The following is a 23,462-nucleotide window of genomic DNA, read 5'->3' as shown; positions in this document are numbered from 1 at the left end:
AGGTGGGCCTCTGACCTCTTCTCAGACAGCATGGAGGTCAGGAATGGCAGTCACCCCCTGGCCCATCCCTCTTACAGACTTCCAGTGCTGTGACTGAATTCCCAGGGGAGCCAGCTCATCTGAGGGCAGAGCTGGGACTCCGCACAGCAATGAGTAAGTATGAGAGCACCTCCTCCACACTGATCCCCACCCTCAGATCCTCTCAAGTTAAAATCAACAATCTCCTTTTGGACGAAGTGAACTTAATTCGTCTCAGGTTTGCAGTGTCATTTGAAGACGTTCAAAGGACATGCCCATTACTTGCAATCACAGCATTCATATAACACAAAATTGCATTTTCCCCAAAATTGTTTGTAAAGGCTGTCACTGACGTCCAGAAGAGTTGAGTGAAATGTTGCATGCCCCACCAACAGTGCACTTCTCCAACCTTTCAGGCAACGCTCACACGCACCTGAATTCAACTGGTACGTGGTAAAGAATCCAAACAGCTCTACACATACCGTAAAGATCTGGATTGCTGCGGATATATAACCTCACAAAGTTTTTTCCTGGTATTGGCAAAAGGGACCCCTTTATTCTGTCAAAGACCTGGAAAACAACATAGCAGTAAGTCTCCTGAAGATTTCTTACAGCTTTCGTGAAGATTTCTTACAGCTTTCACGATGATAGTATTTTCAAATGCGAATGACCCTTTATTTTTGTAAGACCATATCCAGTCATAAAAGCGTTCACATCATGTGATTGTTTAACCACAAAAGACACAAGTCTCCACTACGTGTAAAAGGAAAGGTGAAACGGGTTTACAAACCTGGTAAGTGTCTACGTCAAAGAATGTTTGATAGTATTCAAATGTCCAGAAGGGAGAGCTTTTCTTCTGGCCAGCAAGTAACTGTCAGAGGTGAAATAAAACATAATGAACACAGAAGTAATGTCCTTATATCAGCGATGCAGACAGGGGGCTAATCTAATGGAAAATCAAGATGCATCAGAGACCAAGCTCTTCTGCATTCATGAACTTTACAACAGCCATGCCCAACTCAGCCTGATAGAAAACAAGCGTGTGTTTTGAAGTCAGACCAAAAGGTTTCAATTCCTGGTCCCTCCACCGGGGGGAGACTTTGTCAAATCACCAGACTTTGTTCTCCAAAAATTACAGCCAACAAGATCCACTTCATAGGATTATAGGAAGGATTAGATCGATTATATATAATATGTATCAGGTACAATAACATATATACGCATTTTTACACACACAAACATATACACACAGAAGGCAGTCAGTGTCAGATCTACTCCCCTACCTCCTCAAGATTCTTACCACTATCCCCACCTCAACTCTCAAAAATCTGATACGCTGATTCACTCTAACATGCTGAAAACTTAAAATATACTCCTCTGACAAAAAACCCCCACAAAACTGCAATTTATGAGCAGCACACACGGGGCTCATCTATCCCAACAGCGCAGCTATTTGACAACAGAACGAAGACCCCTTGCCGGGAACTACGACTGCCACTTGAGATATTTCATGAGGATTCGTACAGCGAAAGGTACGGATGGACTAGCTGGAGCTTTGCAGGACAAGGGGCAGATTTTTTTTGTTCATTGAAAGGAGAATTTCTCCACAATTAAAGTTGTCTAATAGTGGCAATGCTGCTTTACACGGTAACAAATAGCCTCCAGAAAGGGGTATCCAAGTGCTGTCTTTCCCACCTACCACAGACAGCATTAGTATCTTGGGAGGGAAGGTGACATACAGGAGACTGAAGGTTCTTTCGAACTCTAGCATTAGAAGGTACTGAACTCCAGAGACCCATGTTCTATAAGCTAGGACAAGGGATTCAGTGCCTATCATAGAATATTGGTAACTTCTTCCCAATTCCCAGACAAATTAAGATGATGGATAGAATGCTGTCAATTTTAAGATTTTTCTCCCCCCTCATACATTTCTCAAACTTTTGACACCCGCTGTTGCTCAGTGTGATGGTTAATTTCATGTGTCAACTTATCTAGGTCAAACATTATTCTGGATGTTTCTGTGAGGGTGTTTTTGGATAAGCTTTAACATTTAAATTGGTGGGCTTTCGGGGCACCTGGGTGGCACCGTCGGTTAAGGGTCCAACTTCGGCTCAGATTATTATCTCATGGTTTGTGGGTTTGAGCCCCATGTTGGGCTCTGTGCTGACAGCCCAGAGCCTGGAGCCTGCCTCGGATTCTGTGTCTCCCTCTCTCTCTCTCTGCCCCTCCCCTGCTGGTGTTCAATCTCTCTCTGACTCTCAAAAATAAATACACGTTAAGAAATTTTTTTTTTTAATTTGTGGCTTTGTGAGTAAAGCAGATTGCCCTCCATAATGTGGCTGGGCCACAGCCAATCAGGTGAGGGCCCAAATAGAACAAAAGGCCGACCTCCCTGAGCAAGAGGGACTGCTCCAGCAGACTGCCTTTGGCCTTCATCTGCAACACCAGCTCTTCCTGGATCTACAGCAGAATGCCTTTGGCCTCAAACTCCAATTCCTTCCTGGGTCTCAGTCTGCCAGCCACTTCCAGCAGATTTTGGACTTGCCAAGCATCCACAATCACGTGAACCAACTTTTAAAAATAAACCTCTTTCTCTATATATACACATCCTATTGGTTCTAGCGCTCTGGAGCACACTAACTAATTGTGTGTTCCAGGGCAGCTTATTTAAACTTTGCGCCTCACATTTCTCCTTTGTAAAATGAGGATAAGAATAGTTCCTGGTATACAGAGTTGTTTTGAGGGTTAAATGAGATGATCCAAGTAAGGAACTTTAAATGGTGTCTGGCAGCTATGAAACATGGAATAAACATTAGCTATTGTACTGATAATGATGGCGATAGTCAACGCATTATTTTCTTATATTTCAGATGAGGAAACCCGGTCTTAGGGAAGTTCAAGTACCTTACTCAAGACCACATAGCTGTTACTACTGGCTGGGCCAGGATTCAAAGTTAGGCTCCTAGTCTAAGCTCTCACCACAGTGTCTAGCATATATGGGTATTTAATTTAGCACAAGCTTCGGTACTTATTGTGATAGCTCATGGAGTTCCAGAAAGATCACCTGGCACCCTAGAGCTCTGCTACTTAATGAGCCTGTGAACTCAATGCTGTAAACTGGGTGCTCCCCTAGGGCATCACAGTCATGACTGCATTTATAAAATATGGATAGAAATACTATTTTTCTGGAACACACTTCCAGTGCACATAGAGATAAATCTTTGTGACCAAAAACAGCCACCTGCTATTCACTGTCCAACCAGATGCAGAAACCTAGAAGTCTCGATAAAATCTTTGCTCTCTATCCCTCACCTCTTCTCCACAAAGCCCAACTGAGCCCACCCCCTAACCACCTGTGTCCGGCTGTGGTTCAGGCTTCTAGCCTAGACCGCTGCCATGGTCTCCCACTGGCCTCCGCTCCTTTCAGTTTCTACCCCACAGGGCCACCATACCTTTATCTTTAAACTCTCTGGCTAAATATCATCTAAAATCTTTCAGTAGCTCCTGATAGCTTTCAGAGCACAATTCCTACTCATTTGGTTGAGTCCTTGCCGAGCCGTGTAGCCTCACCTCCTGTCTTCACCTGTATTTTGCTCTAATGTACGTGAAGATGGGAAACATGCTGTGTGTGCCACGTTCTTTCGTGCCGCTTTGGCTTTGCTGAAACGGTTCCCTTTGCCTAGATCACCCTTCCCTGCCTTCTTCCCTTGGCCACCTCCTACCCTTGTGCCAGGACTCAGTTCAAGTGTTACTACCTGCACAAAGCCCCCGCTCTGCCCCCACAACCCCGGTGTCCCCTCCACCAGCACGCTCCCTGTGGGTAACAATGGCCTGCGTGCCTGTCTGTCTCCCCCCGAGGCAGAGGCCATGTGTGATCCACCTTTGGGCTGCCACTGCCTGGCACTCTACGTGGCACATGGGAGACAGTGAATAAATGCATGAAGAAGCTTTTAAAAAAATTAAAAGGACAAATCAAAGACAAGTTCGAACCTCAGTTTTGTCAGAGTCATCGTTTCCCAGCAACTCATCATCCTCTTCTCCCCCGGAGCCTCTTGGGAGTCCTGCTTGATGCGTCGGGCTTTCACCAGGACCCTCGATACTTATCGTAGTGGCACCTGGGTTTTCTGCTGCAGTAGCGGCCGCGTTACCAAATTCTGAAAGCAATTAGGGCACAAGGGCATCAAAGACCTCACACACATTGGAAATGCCATACTTTTAATCTAAAGACAAGCTGTTTCAACCCCAGCTTTGCTATAGACTGTATTTGATATAAATGGCAAAAGGCTCTAAAAAAACCTCATCTAGACATGAGGCTGACTTAGAAAAGGGGTTACAAAGACAATAGAATTTGGAGTCAGACCTGGATTTTAGTCCTGGCTCACCTACTTACTAACTATAAGAGCCTGAGTAAGTAACTCAACCTCTGTATGCCTCAGTATTCTCATCTACACAATGGCGAGAATAACATCTACTTTAGAGAATTGGGGGAAAGTCAGGAATGTAACCTAAGTAAAGTCCTTAGCAGAGTGGCTGGCCCACAGCAAGTACCCAATCTATACCTGTCTTCTCTGATTCAAGTTCAAAAAATTTTAATGGAAGTTATTTTTTCCAAGAAGTCCAACGTAATCACTATAGGGAATATAGGGTCAAAAATGAAAGTAGAAAGCATAGAATAAAAATCACTCTGGGGCGCCTGGGTGGCTCAGTCGGTTAAGCGTCCGACTTCGGCTCAGGTCGTGATCTCGCAGTTCGTGAGTTCAAGCCCCACGTCGGGCTCTGTGCTGACGGCTCGGAGCCTGGAGCCTGTTTCAGATTCTGTGTCTCCCTCTCTCTCTGACCCTCCCCCGTTCATGCTCTGTCTCTCTCTGTCTCAAAAATAAATAAACGTTAAAAAAAAAAATTAAAAAAAAAATCACTCTTAGTCCTACCACATCAAGGCAAACACTACTAATTTTTGATATGTTTCCTTTTCTCCATATAGTAACTCTCTAAGATTCATGCCAGTGATGATCATTCATTCACTGAACATATATTTACTGCATGCCTACAATGTGCCGAGTACTGATGTGATACTATACAATTTTGTATCCTGCTCTGTCAACTGGAGATTATAGAAAAATGATTTTTTCATTTTATATCAGTCTTTATAATAACCATTTTCATAACTACGTAATATTCCATCAGCTGGGAGGTGGAGGGAGTAGGAGAGAGAGACTGTAAGTTGGATGTTTATGGTGTTTCCAACTTTTCATTATAAAAATAACACTTGTAAGGAGTGTCTTCAAAGAAAAAGCTTTTGAGTTATTATCTCTGAACACCTATCAGTGCAATTACCAGGTCAAAGGGTTAGTTAAGACTAATGCTCTATGACCTTGGGCAAATAACACTGTATCTCTGAGTCTCTGTTTCTAAAATGTACATAATTGGGGCACCTGGGTGGCTCAGTCGGTTAAGTATCCGACTCTTGATTTTGGCTCACGTCATGATCTCACCGTTCGTGAGCTCAAGCCCCATATCAGGCTCTGGGCAGGCAGTGTGGAGCCTGCTTGCAATTCTCTCTCTCTCCCTCTCTTGCTGTCCCTCCCTCACTTGCGCTCTCTCTCTCTTTCAAAAATAAATACATTTTAAAAATAAAAATAAATAAAACATAGGTAACACCTATCTTACGGAGAGATTTTGAGGATGATATGATATAATAATAAATATTGTCATAGCTATCATTTATTGATGGAACAGGACATTAACATTTAAAAAGATGATCACGGGGAGCCCGGGGGGCTCAGTCAGTTAAGTGTCTAACTTCAGCTCAGGTCATGATCTCACAGTTCATGAGTTTGAGCCCCGTGTAGGGCTCTGTGCTGACAGCTCAGAGCCTGGAGTCTGCTTTGGATTCTGTGCCTCCTTCTCTCTCTGCCCCACCCCTTCTTGCGCTCTGTCTCTCAAAAATGAATAAACGTTAATATATATATATATTTAATATATATATTTAAAAAGATGATCACAACTGAGGGAATCAGACAGAGGAAGATACACTTTTCTCATATTTAAAATTTTTTTTTAATGTTTATTCATTTTTTGAGAGAGAGACAGAGTGTGAGTGGGGGAGGGGCAGAGAGGGGGACACAGAATCCGAAGCAGGCTCCAGAATCCAAGCTGTCAGCACAGAGCTTGACGGGGGGCTCGAACTCACAGACTGCGAGATCATGACCTGAGCTGAAGTCAGACACTTAACCGAATGAGCCACCCAGGTGGCCCAAGTCTCGTATTTAAAAAGCAGTAGTTCAGCAGGCAGAAGGGCATACCAGAAGGAGGAACAGGGGATCACTTTAGAAGTACAATGGCCAGGGGCACCTGGATGGCTCAGTCAGTTGAATGTCTGACTTCGGCTCAGGTCATCATCTCGTGGTTCGTGAGTTCAAGCCCCGTCAGGCTCTGTGCTGACAGCTTGGAGCCTGGAGCCTGCTTCAGATTCTGTGTCTCCCTCTCTCTCTGCCCTTCCCCTGCTCACGCTCTGTCTTACTCTCTCTAAAAAATAAATAAGCATTAAAAAAAAAAAAAGAAGTACAAAGGCCAAAGATGTTCAAAGGAGGATGATAACTTGTCTATTTGACAGGCTTAGGAAAGGCTTCTTGAAGATGCCACATGAGAAGGATGGTCAGATGTGGTGGGGATGGCATCGCGCACAAAGGGCATGGGATGGGCAAAAACCAGAAGATGGAAGATGTGTCCCCTATCTGAGAAACGGCAGGTAGCATGGTTTGATTGGAATGCAGCATGTGTGTACCTCTCACAGGATCACTTGACCACACATTCTGCTCCATATGAGTTACCGGTGTCCATCACAGCTCCCTGAGGACAAGACTGGCATGTTCTTCATTTCCACCATCATCTTCTCTACTTTTACATGCTGGCATATCCTATGCTATGTGTGGCCTCTGATCCTTTCCTGACACAAGGTCTTCCACCTGACGAGCCCCAATCTCAATTTTCTCACCTGAACTCCCATCTTCCGCAGGAAAGCCTTCCATGACCCCCACGGCATCCTACATTCTGTTCTAAAGAGCAAAGTCCTTAACAAGGTCTACAAAGTCCTCTGTGATTTGGCACCTGCCTCCTCTCTAACCTCACCTTGTGTTCATCTCCCTCCCCAACCCCGAACCATCTGTGCTCTGCACATTAGCCCTCCTTCAATTACCTGGGAAAAAAGTCAAACAAACTTCCTCCCCCCTTGGGTACTTTGCATATGCTGTTCTTGACATTGTACTTTCCTACACTGTACTCAGAAAGGATGGCCAAAGAGGGCCTCTAGAACGAAGTGAGATTTGAACAGAGTGAGGGAGCAAGCTATGTGGCTATCTGGAGAAAAAATTCCCAAATAGATAGCACAAAAGCCCTAAGCTGTGAGTGTACTTGGTGTCTAGGAGGGACAGTGACAGGCCCATGTGGGTAGGGCAGAGAGAGAAAGCACAAGAGTAGCAGGAGAGATCAGAGGGAGTGGAAGGCAGGATCATGTACGGCCTCCAAACACAGAAAAGGCTCTGGCTTTCATACCTAGTGAGATGGGAGCCATCGGAAGGTTCTGAAAGAATGACATGATCTGACTTAGTTTTAAAGGACCACTCGTTGCAAAATACAGACTGTAAGGGGGCAACAGAGGAAGCAGGAAGACTAGAAGGAAGGTAAGGGCTATAATTCATATGAGAGGTGATGGTGACCTTGAGCATGGTGAGGGAGAGGTAGTAGTGAGGAGAGGTGGTCAGATGCTGAATGTACGTTGAAGATGGAGTTGACAGTATTTGCTGAGGAGGTGGTTTCTCTTTAAACATCTCCTCTCTTCCTCAGATAGCAGTGAGATAGCACTGGCTGTGAAGCCAGGCTGCCTGGGTTCAAACCCTGCTTTACCACTTGTTATGTGGCCTTTGGCAAATTACTTCATTTTTCTCTGCCTCGGTTTCCTCACTGGTAAAACAGGGAGAATAAATATTTCATAAAGTTAACATGAAGATTAGACGAGCTAATATTTGGAAAGCATGTAAACTAGGGCCTGACGTATAGTAAGTGCTGTGCAAGTGTTTTTAAGACAAATAAGCATTCGTCAGTCCCTAGTCTAGGTTAGGTTCTAGGCTGTGAGTGATGAACTGTTCCTCCAACATTTTCATAGTCTGTGGATATATATGTAAGTGATCATTTATCAAATTAATGTCTCCCTCATCAGACTGAAAGCTACATTAGGGAGTGAACTGTCACTCCTCTGTCCCTGATAACTGGAACAACTGCCTGGCTCATAGTCACATTCATGAGATACTTATTGATCCAGTGAAGGAATGACCTGATCACATTTCATCATAATTAGCTTTTTACACTTTTATCTACTCCAGCAGAGGAAAAAACTCCTCCTTTATCTTTTTATCTCCTGCATCTAGTAAGTTCTAAGCACAAAGTAGATGTTCAGTAAATATTTGTTGAACTAAGGCAGTAACTCTATAGCTATTTTGTAATCACAGTATTAAATTAATGATGTTACCAATCTGGGGACACCTGGGGTGGCTCAGTCAGTTAAGTGTTGGACTTCGGCTTAGGTCATGATCTCATGGTTAGTGGGTTCAAGCCCCACACTGGGCTGTGCTGACAACTCAGAGCCTGGAGCCTGCTTCAGATTCTGTGTCTCCCTCTCTCTCTCTGCCCCTCCCCTGCTTGTGTTCTCTCTCTCTCTCTCTCTCTCTTTCTCTCTCTCAAAAATAAATAAATAAACTTAAAAAACATCTTTAAAAAAATGACGTTACCAATCTGAAGGGCTATTCAGCAAAAAAGAACAACTGATGTGGACAAACAGAAAACCCTGGATGTGCCCAACATACTTGTACCAAGATGCTTGAAATAATCTTCATAAATATATATGCCAGTATATTAATGAGAACCCATTGCTGTGACTGTGGAAACACTGATCATAAAAGGTGGGCCCCCAACGGATGTACCTTCAAACTGCAAATCACCTACAGCTGCCATCCAGCCAGCGGGTCTTCTCCCAATTATTAAGAAGAAATTTTGCAGGGGTCTAAAAAGGAAAAATAAATAAACTTCATAAGATACCAGAATAAAATATACGCAAACAAATCTTGTTTCAGCGTTAGAAATGGTACTATTTTCCTTGCCTCCTTCTTTGGTAGGGTGAGACAGGTCTGTATAAAGATAACCACTTAGCAACAGATATAAAGAAACTAACCATAGGGAGTCCAAAGGTTCCATCCAATCTCACTCACTCTGTGGGAGTTTAAGAGCCTGGAAATGTAAGGGTGAGGAAGGGGAGGCTGGAGTTTGAGAGGTGGCTATGAGGGCAGTCAAGAGCAAAGACAGTTCAGCCTAGCCAGTGGTTAAGGGCACAGGCTCTGGGGTCAAACAGACCTGGGTTTGATTCCCGATTCTGCTTGTCCTCGCTGTATGACTGCAGGCTCCTCGGGGCCTCAGTTTTCTCATCTGTAAAATGGGTTCATAATGGTACCTACTCGCACGGTGCTGGGGGGCCATTAAATGAGACAGTGAGTGTAAGGCGCTTAGTGCACAGCCGAGCAATTAGTAGGCGTTGGAGTGACGGCGACCCTGCAGCCTGGGATACCCTAAGCCCCGGCAGGCCTGGGCAAGGGCTGCCCAAAAAGCAAAGGCAGGGTTGTAGGGGGAGGATCTGGGCCGAAGCGGCCCGGCGGGCAGGAGACAGCGGGCCTCTCGCGTCCCGGGCTCTCCCCGCAGTCCCGGCCGCCTCACCTCGAGGGGCTCGGCGTCCAGCTGGTCGGGGGGAGACTCCAACCTCAGTAGTACCAGGCAGGTTCAGGTCCAGCCGAGTTGCCGGAAGCCGGAGATCCGGGGGGCGGAACTTCTCCACCTCCTCCGGGCAGAGCCCCGCCTCCTTAAAGAGACCGAAGCGTTGCTTCTGAGACTGGGCAGCCGCGGCCTCCAGAGCCGGCTCCTAGCCCCGCCCCTGCGAGGCGGAGGCTCGGGTTCTTAAAGAGACAGGCGCAGTCCGGAGCGGTGGTGGGCGTGGAGTGGGGGGAGGAGAAGGGGAGGCACAAAGAATTCTCTAGCTTGTGGGGACTTTTTATTGTTTGTTTATACCTCTATTCTTATTGAAATATAAAATAACATAAGGAAGAACGGTTGTCGAGAGACCAAAAGTCATCAACCTCTCGCATTCTTTTTTGGCTAAAAATTTAATGAAGCGGTAAGGGAGTGGATGAGTCCAATTCTTTCTGAGTTGTGAACGAGTGAGCGAGCGCAGGATGACGTCTGTTCTAGTGGCCGCCGTCCCCCGTGAGTGTGGTATTTGTTCCTTCACTCCCGCACCCGCCTCCCTCTGCCCCGGGTAGGGGCGGGGGGCGGGGGGAGCAGTAGGCCTTTCTCACGCACCCTTCTGTCCTCCACTGCACTGACCGCCACCCGGCACTCGACGGGGTCCCAGTAAACGATGGCGGGGGTGCACCAGCGAACCTGGTGAGAATCGTTTCGCCTGCCTTCCGTCTTGGCCTGGTTAACGCCTATATAGCCTTCCAGGTTTTGGTACATTTTCTCCTTGCAGAAAAAGCCTGCCTTGCTCCACCACCGCGCAAGGACTTCTTGACCTCCCCTGGTCTCCAGGGCTCGCTTCTACCACTGCGATTGCTGTTTTCTGCCCATCTTTACCAGCCTGTGAGCAATTAGAGCGCAATGATCAGGAATTTTCTGGTGCCTGGGTCGCCAGGGCCAGGCACGCAGTAGTTGCTCACTAAAGGTTAACTGTAGAGTGAGCAAGTTCTGGCTGTCTGAGCGGCATAAGCATAATTCGCGGCTCACACAAAGGGTGACTTCGGCCTCACCACACTGGACCCCTGTGGTCAATTGGAAAGACTTTACATCTGACTCACACACACACACACACACACTCACACACTCACACACTCACTCACACTTACACTTAGTGTATTTGTTGAGCTGACATCCTGATCAGGCTTTATACAAGCAGGATCTCTAATTCTCAAAACAATCCTGCAAGCTTGAGGTGATTATCCTCATTTTATAAAGAAAAAGCTGAGGCTTAGAATATGAGAAGGGTATCAGGAATGAATTGCAATGCACAAATTCAGGTGGGCAAGTATATTAAACACCTCATGCCCCATTTCACATCCTCCTGGCCTCATCTGCTGCTTATTTCACCACCATGCATCTTACTCCACTCCAGCAGGTGGAACCTAAGTGGGCTTCACCTCAGGCCCACGCCTCAGCGTTCTCACCTGCCTCATGGCTTGTGTCCTGATCCCATGGGGTCCTGGGGCTGTTGGAACTGGTCAGCACCAGGACAGGAACAGCCCAGAAGGGCCGGGATAGGGAGTGGTTGATGCCTCATGGACACGTTTTTGACCAATGGGGTCAGCAACTGATGCTTCTCTCTTTTTCTCCTCAGAAAGACTCTTCAGATATTTCATATAGCTTTCTAACTCTCTTGTAGGATCGAGCAGCAAGTGCGTCAGGAAGTGGCCAATTTGATAATGCATCCTTGCAACGGCGCTCCTTCCTTTTCTGCTTTATAACCCCTGTCCGTCACTCCCGGTTCTTGAACTCACACTTGCCAATGAAATACTCATATGAGGAACCTACACTAAGGCACACTGGTACCACGAGCGACCCCGGTAAGCAGCCCTCAGGTTGGAATTTTAGAACTGGACTGCTCAGCAGTCAGATGCCAACAGTCCCATCGCTGGTGGTCAATGTGTGTGTTGGGGGGAGGTGATAACAGCTAGGCTATATATTTCTTCTCTCAGAAACAGAAATAAAGGTTATATCGGTTTATTAGTTATAATGATATAAAAGTTTTGGCTCAAACTGAGATAAGAATCAAAGATTACTGGTTTAACTAAAACAGTGATTCTCAGCTATAGGATATTTTGCTCCGAGGGGGTATTTGGCAACGTCTAAAGTTGCCAAAAATCTCATTTTTGACTGTCATAACTTGTGGGGTGCTACTGGAGTGCTCCTGGCCCTCATACTTCTAAACATCCTACAGGGCACAGGATAGCCCTTCATAACAAAGAATTATCTAGTCCAAAATGTGGACTATTGGTGTCAAGGGTAAAAAACCAAGCTCAGATGTTCAGATGTCCTTAAGTTGTCTGCCCAAGTATGATAAAGTAGATGAGCTCAGCCGCTGATGCTAATTCCACCTCTACTGCTCTGAAGGGGAATGAACCAGTGAGAGATGGAACCCATCCCACCCTCCCACCCCAGATAGAATGAGGGAAGCATGAAGGGGGAAGGAAAGCTGAGGAGCATCTTGCTCTGATGGACAGGGATAAGGGGGGTAAAGGGGACACTCTGGTTAGATGCTGCATGTGATCCTGACTTAGTCCCCTGGCTTTTTGCTGGTGACCACATAGGTGAGCCATGTTCCAGAAAGCATCTCCACCACCCCCGTGAGCAACACCCATCACAAGGAGAGGGCTGCTGGCACTGTGAAAGCATCTCACCCTGACCCTAGGACTGCTTTAATCTTTTTCTTTTGGATTTCCTAACACACAGCCCTCTTGTCCTTTTTTAATGCGCCCGGTGTTAAGGGCTAAGATTGTTTGAAGCCACCGTGTGGGCAAGGGAGACCTGAAATAGGCCGCTGGCCCTTGCTCAGCATAGGCCAGAGCCATCCTGCAACAAACAGGACACAAGACTCATATAAATGTCCCCCTCCCCCTACCAAAATTTGATCATAAAAATTTGTAAACCAACTGCAAACATTTTAAAAGACGAAATAACAGATTTCAAAGACTTTGTAAACTGAGTGGGCTAGTCCCAGATACTCGGTAGTTAGCAGTACGTGGGAGACAAAGTGGAGAAGCATGGCTTGGCCTGCATTCTATTGCATGCCCTGTCTGATAGAGAGGTTAAGTGATTCGGCTTTGGTCATACAGCTGGGTGCAGATCGGGCCAGTGGTGTGCTGGAGCATTCTCGGACCAGTTCATGAGAGCTGGTTGCTAAATTCTCAGGAATCCTGTTATTCTCAGGAGCCAGTTATTAAATCCAGCCATTATTAAAGTTAAATTATATAAGCTTACAATTAAAGAAATTATATGAACAATAAATTATTTTAACAACAGAGGTAATAATGTTCAAAACACTGCTTTCTAAGTATTTCTCTACATTTTACCATTATCTATTCTCCTGAAGCTGTATCTATCTTATACATACAGTGTGCTTCTGATAATCTCTTCCCAATCTCTTTAGTGATGTCACATTGGTAGCTTAAAATGAGCAGTGGTGAAATTAATTACATCACAGAAATAGGCAAAAGCTACATGTCTGGGATTGATTTACTGTGATGTTAATTGTCTAGACCAGGGCTGGCAATCTTTTTCTAGAAAGTCCAGAATAGTAAATGTATTTCAGCAGAGTCTGTTGCAACTAGTCAAATCTGCTGTTGTAGCACAAAAGTAGACATAGGCAAAAGTATAAATGAATGGCAGGCTGTATTCCAAAAAGCGTTATTTATAAAAATAGGCAGAGGGCCAGATTTGGCCATAATTTACCACAATTTACCAGCCCCTGGTCTAGATTTAAGAAAGTGATGGAGAAAACGTTAAAGTGCAGGTTAAATATAAAAATACATGTTGTATCTGTAGTAGTAATATTGTGAATAACACAAAAAATTGAGGCAGTATTCTTTGAGTATTCAAAAACAACATCATGAGCAAACAAGTCAGATTTTGACATATGTGTTTATTGTTTCACTTTTACCTTCCTCCTTAACCTAAAGAAAAGTATTATTAACACTCATGTCCAAACTATCCTATTTCTCAATTGCAAACATAGGTGGACTGAAGAAAAGTATTTGCCAAAAAGCAATGAAAGCATCCTATGAAAACTAATTGGCTAGATGGAATTTGCAATAAGGAATATTTTATATTTTATTGTCATTTGTAAATTTTTTACTGCACATCCTTTATATCTGTAAAATTGATGACAAACTTACAGATGTATGCATACTTTTTTTTTTCTTTTTTCCTGAGACAACCAGTGGTTGAACTTTAGGCTCAGACCCAGATCTCTCTGCAAAGCCCACAGGGAGCCGCGAGTTTTCCAAACCTCAGCTGTGTAGGGCCACCACCATGATTCCCACCATAGCTGGCAACTACCTGCAGCTATGCTGTCTTATTTATATACCCCCCACTCGCCTTTGAACAAAAATTGACAGAAGGTTAGTATCTTGGCTTTGCAGATATCAAATTAATCTTTAAAAAAAATTTTGTTTTAAGTAGATGCTGAACTGTATCAGATGTCTTTTCTACGTTTAATGAGGAATCACATGATCTTTCTACTTTAGTCCCTTAAGATGCTATGCAGTAAAAGATTAACTCAGCAGGTCTGAGTTGTCTAAATCCTGCACATTTCAAATGAAAGTTTGTCTATTGCCTGGCTACTGGAAGATCCCTTCTAAGCCCTTGGAATATCCTGCCATTAAGAGAGTCCTTATTTACCTGAGGCTTTGGGCCACACCAGATAATTTATACTAACAATGTGATTCTGGTAGATACCTTGGGCCGTATAGTATCAGTTTGACCTCTGGAGATGTTGGAGACTGAAGGTCAGCCACAAGCAAGTGTCAGTCATGCCAGTATGATCAACCATCAAAAGCCTTGGACATCAATGCTGGGTGAGTGTTTCTCCATTTTGCCACCCATTTCTACTGGGAGAATTAAGCAATGTCTGTAAACCTCACTGAATGAGGACAGTTGGGGGCTTTCTCTTGGTCTCTCCTACATCCTGCCCTGTGTCCCTTTTCTGTGCTGATTTTAATCTGTATCCTTTCACTGTAGTATCTTTTCAACTGTATCCTTTTAACTGTAATTGAACCAGAGGGTGGTCTTGGGAACCGTTGAACACAAATGGCAAACTGCTTGGATTCTGTTCCATTTCATTAGCTAATGTTGCTGAGAATTCCAGGAATTTTTATTTTTATTTATTTATTTATTTATTTATTTATTTATTTATTTTAATGTTTATTTATTTTTGAGACAGAGAGAGACAGAGCATGAACAGGGGAGGGTCAGAGAGAGGGAGACACAGAATCTGAAACAGGCTCCAGGCTCTGAGCTGTCAGCACAGAGCCCGACACGGGGCTCGAACTCACAGACTGCAAGATCACGACCTGAGCCTAAGTCGGGTGCTTAACCGACTGAGCCACCCAGGCGCCCCTCCAGGAATTTTTAGATCTATGTCCATAAGTGAAATGGACCTATACTTTTCTTGTACAGTCTTTATCCAGCTTTCAAATTAAGGTTATATAGCTTCATAAAATGAACTGAGAGGCATTCTCTCTTTTGCTATTTCCTGGAAATCTTGTGCAAGGCAAGTATTATCAATCCCTTGAAAGTTTGGCTAAACTCTTTTGTAAAGTGATGTGAGCCTAGGATTATTTTGGTGGGAAAGATGTTAGGGGTTAGAGTTTCAATTTTAAATGGACATTGACCTTTTCAAATTTCTGTTCCTTTTTACCAATTTCAGTATCTTGATATTTGTCAGAAAGGTACATGTCATCTAAGGTTTTTAATATACTGACACGTTGTTCAAATCTCATTTTATTTTTAAAATCTCTGTTGTGTCTGTTCTTTTTAAAAAAATGTTTATTTATTCATTTATTTTGAGGGAGAGAGGGATTGTGGGAGAAAGAGAAAGAATATCCCAAGCAGGCTCTGCACTGCCAGCGTGGAGTCCCACACCGGGGCTCGATCTCACAACTATGAGATCATGACCTAAGGCAAAATCAAGAGTTGGACGCCCAACTGACTGAGCCACCCAGGCGCCCCTCTGTTGTGTCCATTCTTACTAGTGTTTATTTGAGATTTTCATTCTTTATCAGATTTTGTTAGAGGTTTATTTATCTCAGTAATCATTTCAAGGAAAATTTTTTGAGTCATTTGTTTTTTCCTTCTAGCTCTCCATTGCCACCCATCCACCCAACCCCACCAATTTATTCTTTTCTTTCCTTATCTTTATGATTTCCTTGTGAGGGGGGCTTACTCTATTGTCCTTTTTCCCATCATGCATTTGAATCTGCAGTTCATTTTTTCATTCTTTCTTGTTTTATTAAAAGAAAGTATTCTTGGTATTGTTTTAGCTGTGACACACATTATGCTTTCATTGTTATTCACTTCTAAATATTTTATAATTTCCCAAATGACTTCTTCTTCAATCCAAGGCTTATCTGACAGCATGCCTTATAGTTTCAGGGTATAAGGGATTTTTTAGCTAACATTTTGTTACCAAATTTCTAATTTAATGATGTACAAGTCAGTGGTTATTAGTACACTCACAGAGCTGTGTATCCAGCCTAATTATATAATTTTAGAATACTTTCATCACCCCAGAAGAAACCTTGTACCCAAAGCAGTCATTCCCAATCTCCATCACCACTCTCATAGTCCCTGGGAACCACTAATCTACTCTGTCTTTATACAGTGGTCTATTCTGGGCATTTCATTTAAGTGGAAAAGTACAATATATAGGTTTTTAAAACTTTTTCAATATATAGGTTTTTTTGGTTTTGTTTTGTTTTTATTTATTTATTATTTTTCAATATATGAAGTTTATTGTCAAATTGGTTTCCATACAACACCCAGTGCTCATCCCAATATATAGTTTTTAAAGACTGGCTTCTTTCACCTAGCATAATGTTTTCAAGGTTTGGCCATATTGTAGCATGTATCAATCAATATGTCTTTCCTTTTATTGCTTAATAATATCCCATTGTGTGGATAGACTACAATTTGTTTATCATATTCCAGTTAACAGAATTTAGGTCATTTCTACTTCTTGGCTATCATGGATTATGCTACTGTAAACATTCATGTACAAGTTTTGTGTGAACATGTTTTAATTTCCCTTGGGTGTATACCTAGAAGTAGAATTGCTGGGTTACATGGTTCCTTTCCTGAACTAATGCTGTAAAATCTGTATTCTTTGTTGTGTGTGACTACTGAAGTCTCTGCTTGGTTGCTTTAGTGGTTAGCTAATGATTGCACAGATTTCCTTAACTGCCTGGAAGGAATAAGTCTCTCAGACTTTGCTGAGGGGCTCTGTGTGAATGTTGGCTCATGCCTCCAACGCTGAGTCAGACAGGTGACCGCTCTTAGCCTTCACTTCCTACTTGTTCAGAGCCTCAAGGTCAGCCAGAGACAGAGATTAGGGCCTTCTTGGGTCTTTCTTGTGCATGCCTATAGCCCCACACATGCACATGGCCTTCTGGATTTCCAGGAATATTTTGGAGCTTTGCGAAACCCCCCTATGGACGTCTCATTCCTCAATTTTTTTCTTTTTAATTTTTTTGGTCAGCCTCTCATTACCCCAAACTTATTACACCACCTCAGACAATTGTAGTGTTAAAGAATTGCCACTGATATTTTGACAAATACCCTGCTTTTATAGAGTGAGCTCTGACTCAGGTCAAATAAAACCAAGACCCAAGAATGGAGCTTTCCAAGGAAGACATTAGACAAGTCAAATAATGGAAGTTCTCTGAGGATAGGACTTTTTTTGAAGAGCTCCCAACGCATTCTTCCACTTCCAGTGTCTACTTGATGGCTGTTTTTCACAGCAACCATGGTTGCAAAGCTGTTGTTTTTCAACTGGAACTGTGTGAAGGGCATGGGAATAGAGTGAGTTAAAACACCACAAAGCTCTTACCAAGATTCAGCTGTTTTTCTTGAATAGACACTTTTCAGATTATTGCAAGCTTTTCGCTGGTTAATTTAAAGAATTGTGAAAAAAAAAGTTGATTTTGACCATTTTTGCCATTGTTCTCATCACCTTTATAAAGGAGTGGATTTTCCAAGATCCTTACCCTTCCTTCCATTCCAGAAGTGCTTCTAAGTCATTTACATTAAATGCGATTATTTTCTATACTTAGACACTTCAGTCATCTTTTTGCACATTAAATACTTCCAAGCCCTCTTCATATTCCTTACTATCTTTCATTAGCTAGGTTAATTTTTTTCCTTGCTAATTCAAATTGATACATCCATTTTATTTTGTTGCTTCTAACTCATTTTTTTTCTAGAAGCTTATTAAAGTCATGCATACTATCCAATGAACAAGAAAATACCCCAGCACATTCTCTAGAGTTTTGTTTCTGTATTGTTATTATATACATTCTGGTACTTGCTCTGTTGTTTATTCTGACACTTGCTCATTTAGAAAATGATAAACTTTACAAACAAACTCACTCATTCTTATTTTCCTTAGCCCATGGCATTTTCCTGGATTCATTTCTCTTCTTGCTGAAGAGTTTCCTGTAATAATGTTTTCAAGATGTGTCTCTGTGGCAAACCTTCCAATGGCTATACGTGCCTCATAATATCTCAAATTTATTTTACCCTCATGTTTAAATATTAATTTAACAGAACATGAAATTCAGTCACTTTCCCTCAACACTTGACAAATATTATTCCCTTTTCTACTTGTCTCCAATGGTTCTTATCATTTTATCCTTTTGTAGATAATCTGCTCATTTTTCTAGGTGGGACCGTGTATTGTATTGTGTTGTGTTGTGGGATTATATTGTATCTTATTGTATTATATTGTACTGTATTGCATTGTATTGTATTGTATTTTTTTAGAGAAGTTTTAGGTTCCCAGAAAAATTGTAAGGAAGAGACAAAGGTATTTCTCCTGTACCCCTGTCCCACATATGCACAGCTTTCTCCATTATCAATATCTCCCATCAGATGGTTCATTTGTTATAGTTGATAAACCTACACTGACACATCATAATCATCTGAAGTCCATGGTTTACATTAGGGTTCACTCTTAATGTTGTACATTCTTTGGGTTTGGACAAATGTGTAATGACATGCATCCACCATTATAGTATCATACAGAGTACTTTCAATGCCCCCCCAAATCCTCTGTGTTTCTCCTGTTCACCCCACCCCAAACCCCTGGAATCCTCTGATATTTTCACTGTCTCCATAGTTTTGCCTTTTCCAGAATGTCATATGGTTCAAATCATACAATATGTAGCCTTCTGAGATTGGCATCTTTCACTTAATACTATACATTTAAGGTTCCTCCATGTCCTTTCATGCTCCTTCCTTTTTAGCACTGAATAATATTTTCCAGTGTCTGGATGTATCCCAGTTTATTTACCCATTCACCTACTGAGGGAAATCTTGGTTGCTTCCAAGTTTTGGCAGTTGTGAATAAAACTGCCATAAATATCTGTGTGCAGGGTTTTGTGTGGACTTAGGTTTTCAACTCCTTTGGGTAGATATCAAGGAGCGGGATTACTGGATTGTATGGGAAGGGTATGTTTAGTTTTTTAAGAAACTGCTACACTGACTTCAAAAGTAGTTGTACCATTCTACATTCCAACCAGCAAAGAATGAGAGTCTCTTGCTGTGCACCCTCACCAGTATTTGGTGGTATGAGTGTTCCAGATGTTGGCCTTTCTGATAGGCAGATGGTGGTATCTCATTATCGTTTTAACTTGCAGTTCCCTAATGACATACAATGTGGATCATCTTTTTATATGCTTATTTGTCATCTGTATGTCTTCTTTGATGAGGTGTCTGTTAAGGTTTTTGCCCCTTTTTTTAACTGGATCGTTTGTTTTCTTACTGTTGAGTTTTAAGAGTTCTTTGTATATTTTGGTAACAGTTTGTTATCAAATGTGTCTTTTGCAAATGTTTCTCCCAGTCTGTAGCTCGTCTTCTGATTCTTCTGACAGTGTCTTTCACAGAGCAGAAGGTTTTGATTTTAATAAGTCCAGCCTATTCTTTCTTTCATTGATTGTATCTTTGGTGTTGTATCTAAAACATCATCAACAAACCCAAAGTCATCTAGGTTTTATGCTATGTTATATTCTAGAAGCTTTATAGTTGGGGCGCCTGGGTGGCTCAGTCGGTTAAGCGTCCGACTTCGGCTCAGGTCACGATCTCACGGTCCGCGAGTTCGAGCCCCACGTCGGGCTCTGGGCTGATGGCTCGGAGCCTGGAGCCTGCTTCCGACTCTGTGTCTCCCTCTTTCTCTGCCCCTCCCCCGTTCATGTTCTGTCTCTCTCTCTGTCTCAAAAATAAATAAACATTAAAAAAAAAAATAGAAGCTTTATAGTTTAGTGTTTTACGTTAGGTCTGTGATCTACTCTGAGTTCATTTCTGTGAAAGGTGTAAAGTCAGTGCCTAGATTTTATTTTATTTTATTTTATTTTATTTTATTTTATTGCACGTGGATGTCTGGTTCTTCCAGCACCATTGTTGAAGAGACTGTCTTTTCTCCTTTGTCTTGTCTTTGTTCCTATGTCAGATTACTTGACTATATTTATGTGGTTCTGTTTCTCGGCTCCCTATTCTGTTCCATTGATACTTGTCTATTCTTTGCCAATAGCACACTGTCTTGACTATTATAGCTTTATAGTAATCCTTGAATTGGGGTAGTATCAGTCATCTGATTTTGTTCTTCTCATTCAATATTATGTGATATCTACTTTTTCTCTCTGGAAACTTACAGAAATTTCTCTTTGTGACCAATGTTCTTAGATTTCACTATAATATGACTAGGTGTGTTTTTGGGTTTGTTTAATGTTTGCTTATTTTTGAGAGAGAGACAGAGACAGAGCACGAGCTGGGGAAGGGGGGAGACACAGAATCCGAAGCAGGCTCCAGGCTCTGAGCTGTCCGTACAGAACTCAATACGGGGCTCAAACTCACGAGCCATGAGATCATGACCTGAGCCGAAGTTGGGTGCTCAATTGACTGAGCCACCCTGGCACCCCTAGGTGTGGTTTTTTCAATCTTACTTTCAATCTGAAGTCTTACATATTTCTCTAATTTTAGTGGTTTTTAGTTGGGATTTCACGAAAGTCTTTTTCCCTATATTTGTTTCCCTCTGTGAATCAGGATAGGCCAGGTCACGCTGCAATAACTGATGTGACCCTCCCCCCACTGCCTCCTTTGATGTAGGTTGTTCAATTGAATCTTTTCCTTTAAGATGGTGTTTTATCTTTCTGAATGAACTCTTACTCTCCTAGGGGTTTTAGCCCCTTGTCCTGGTGATGAATACCTGAGAGAAGAGCCTAAAAAAACAAAAACAAAACAAAACAAAACAACACCTGGGCCCTGTGTTCTATGTGATGAATTGGGAGAGAAAGGTGTGGAGAGCTACCAAAGAGTGGAGAGGGCAGCTGTGTTACATACTCTGTATCAGTGTCCTGGCACTGCTCATTGTCACCTTTATCTAGAACCACCCAGTCCTTGGAGATATGGACAGAGAGTGTAAAAGGGGGACCACTTAGGACTTGCCAGTCTGCCTGAATCTCAGTTAACCATGCCCCACTCTGGTCTGGTTTCAGCAGTAGTGATGGGCTGGCTACTGGTTTTTTTGTTTAGTTGTTTTTTTCAACGTTTTTTTTTTTTTTTTTTTTTTTTTTTTTGGGACAGAGAGAGACATAGCATGAACGGGGGAGGGGCAGAGAGAGAGGGAGACACAGAATCGGAAACAGGCTCCAGGCTCCAAGCCATCAGCCCAGAGCCTGACGCGGGGCTCGAACTCACGGACCGCGAGATCGTGACCTGGCTGAAGTCGGACGCTTAACCGACTGCGCCACCCAGGCGCCCCTGTTTAGTTGTTTTTTTAATAAGAGGGAGTGAAAGGGTCTCTCAGTGGAATGTATGGGACAGCAAATGGACACATGGAAACATGATAGTCCACCCTCTCTCCAGTCCCCAGTGCACAACCATCGTCTTAGGTGTTGTCAGCTCTGTCCCGTGCCTTCACCGAGACCTACTCACCCTCTGTTGCCCGGGAAGCTCCCACAGTGTTCACATTAATTTGACAGATTGACCAACCACTTTGGTTCCTAGGCTGTTTCCAGGTGTCTCCATCCTGTTAGGAACTATAATATTTCCCTCTAAATCAATCACTTTTGGGGGGATGATGCCCAACCCTTTATTCCTATTCTTATTTTTCTATTCAGAACGTATTTAGTTAGATTTACCTATATGTTTACCAGTTTCATTGCCACTACGCCTGCTTACATTTTAGACATTCCTCCTGAGAGCATTTTCCTTCTTCCTGAAAATTTTAGAAGTAATTTTAATGAAGTCTAGGATCATAAACTCAGGTTTTGTTTATTCAGGAATACTTTCCTTCATCCCCATTCTTTTCTTTTTTTTTTTTTTTTGGAATATTTGATAGATTTTTTTTTTTAAGTTTTTATTTATTTATTTTGAGGGAGAGAGAGGGGCAGAGAGAGAGAATTCCAAGCAGGCATAGAGCCCAAAGCAGGGCTCAAACTCACCACCCAAACCATGAGATCATGACCTGAGCTGAAATCAAGAGTCAGACGCTCCATTGACTGAGCCACCCAGGCGCCTCTCATCCCCATTCTTAAAAGACAGTTGGGGGGGGCGCCTGGGTGGTCCAGTCAGTTAAGCGTCTGACTTCGGCTCAGGTCATGATCTCACAGTTTGTGAGTTTGAGCCCCGCATCGGGTTCTGTGCTGACAGCTCCGAGCCTGGAGCCTGCTTCGGATTCTGTGTCTCCTTCTCTCTCTGCCCCTCTCCAACTTGTGCTCTGTCTCTCTATGTCTCTCAAAAAATAAATAAATGGAAAAAAAAATTTTTTTTAAGACAGTTGGGTTGAGCACACAATTCCTGATTGCCAGTTATTTTTTCCCTCAATACTTTGAAGATATTATTCCACTACCTTCTGATTTCCACTGTTGCTGCTGAGGACTCTGCTGTTGCACTTGGTGCCCCACCTAAATCTTCATGACTACCTGCTGCATCCATTCCCCAACTTCTGTGGTGATTACTCATGGCTCAGAGCTCCCTTTTTCTCTGGAGAATTACCCTTCAGCAGAAGGATGCTGCTTTGTCTGGAAATGTCTGGGAGGTGATACGTGTAGCCAGTAACTGAGTGATAGGAGTATACTAATGGTTGACCCCTCTTTGCCTCAAATTGATATAACTCAGTGGTGCCATACATGATCCAGAGCATCCTCATGGGATCAGGGAAAGACTAGACCTCATCTGAAACCACATTTTACTTAGCTTCTTCCCTTGCCCTGTCCTGTTTTCCTATACCTTAAAGGTTCTCCTGAGAGCCCTGTCAGTAAATCATGTGCCGAAGGATCTTGTCTCAGGCTCTGCTTCTAGGAAAGCTGACTCAAAATTGCTGTCAATATGATTCTCAATTCTTTGTAGGGGACTGTTTCTTCCCTCTGACTTTTTTTTTCTTTGCTTGCTTGCTTTTACCTATTTCTTGTCCCCCCCATGCCTACTTCAAGATCTTCTCCTTGTTCTTGTTTTTGTGTGTGTGTGTGTGTGTGTGTGTGTGTGTGTGTATGTGTGTGTGTGTGTGTTCCATAGCTTCACTAAAACAGCGTACTGATTACTTTTTGTAAATGTCACTCTGAATTGCTTTAACTTCTCTTTCATGT

The 23,462-nt window shown here is 42.9% G+C and overlaps 2 protein-coding genes across 5 annotated transcripts in view; one reads left to right on the top strand and one right to left on the bottom strand.

Annotated features, from left to right (window-relative positions):
* YIPF1 (Yip1 domain family member 1) overlaps positions 1 to 9,908 on the bottom strand; it is a 36,864-nt gene extending 26,956 nt beyond the window's left edge. Inside the window, exons 1-6 of one of the 2 annotated variants that reach the window (XM_060626859.3) lie at positions 9,778 to 9,908; positions 9,421 to 9,492; positions 8,994 to 9,073; positions 4,009 to 4,172; positions 809 to 889; positions 501 to 588 (exon numbers count right to left, since the gene is read on the bottom strand). In XM_060626859.3, coding sequence (XP_060482842.3) covers positions 501 to 588; positions 809 to 889; positions 4,009 to 4,172; positions 8,994 to 9,024 — 364 coding nt within the window. In that variant the 5' untranslated portion in view covers positions 9,025 to 9,073; positions 9,421 to 9,492; positions 9,778 to 9,908. The remainder of the gene's footprint in view (positions 1 to 500; positions 589 to 808; positions 890 to 4,008; positions 4,173 to 8,993; positions 9,074 to 9,420; positions 9,493 to 9,777) is intronic. The other variant, XM_060626858.3, reaches the window with a different exon arrangement.
* A 157-nt stretch (positions 9,909 to 10,065) lies between these two features.
* The window catches only part of DIO1 (iodothyronine deiodinase 1), a 41,758-nt gene continuing 28,361 nt past the window's right edge, over positions 10,066 to 23,462 (top strand). The window contains exons 1-3 of one of the 3 annotated variants that reach the window (XM_060626862.3): positions 10,066 to 10,320; positions 11,492 to 11,672; positions 14,559 to 14,681. The gene's annotated coding sequence lies outside the window, so the exon portion shown is untranslated. The other 2 variants (XM_060626861.2, XM_078451897.1) reach the window with 2 other exon arrangements.

This window comes from Panthera onca, chromosome C1 (assembly GCF_046562875.1).
Source record: "Panthera onca isolate mPanOnc1 chromosome C1, mPanOnc1 haplotype 2, whole genome shotgun sequence".
Classification (NCBI taxonomy): domain Eukaryota; kingdom Metazoa; phylum Chordata; class Mammalia; order Carnivora; family Felidae; genus Panthera; species Panthera onca.
The sequence above is the reverse complement of the archived record's forward strand: the minus strand, read 5'-3'. Positions and strand labels throughout refer to the sequence as shown.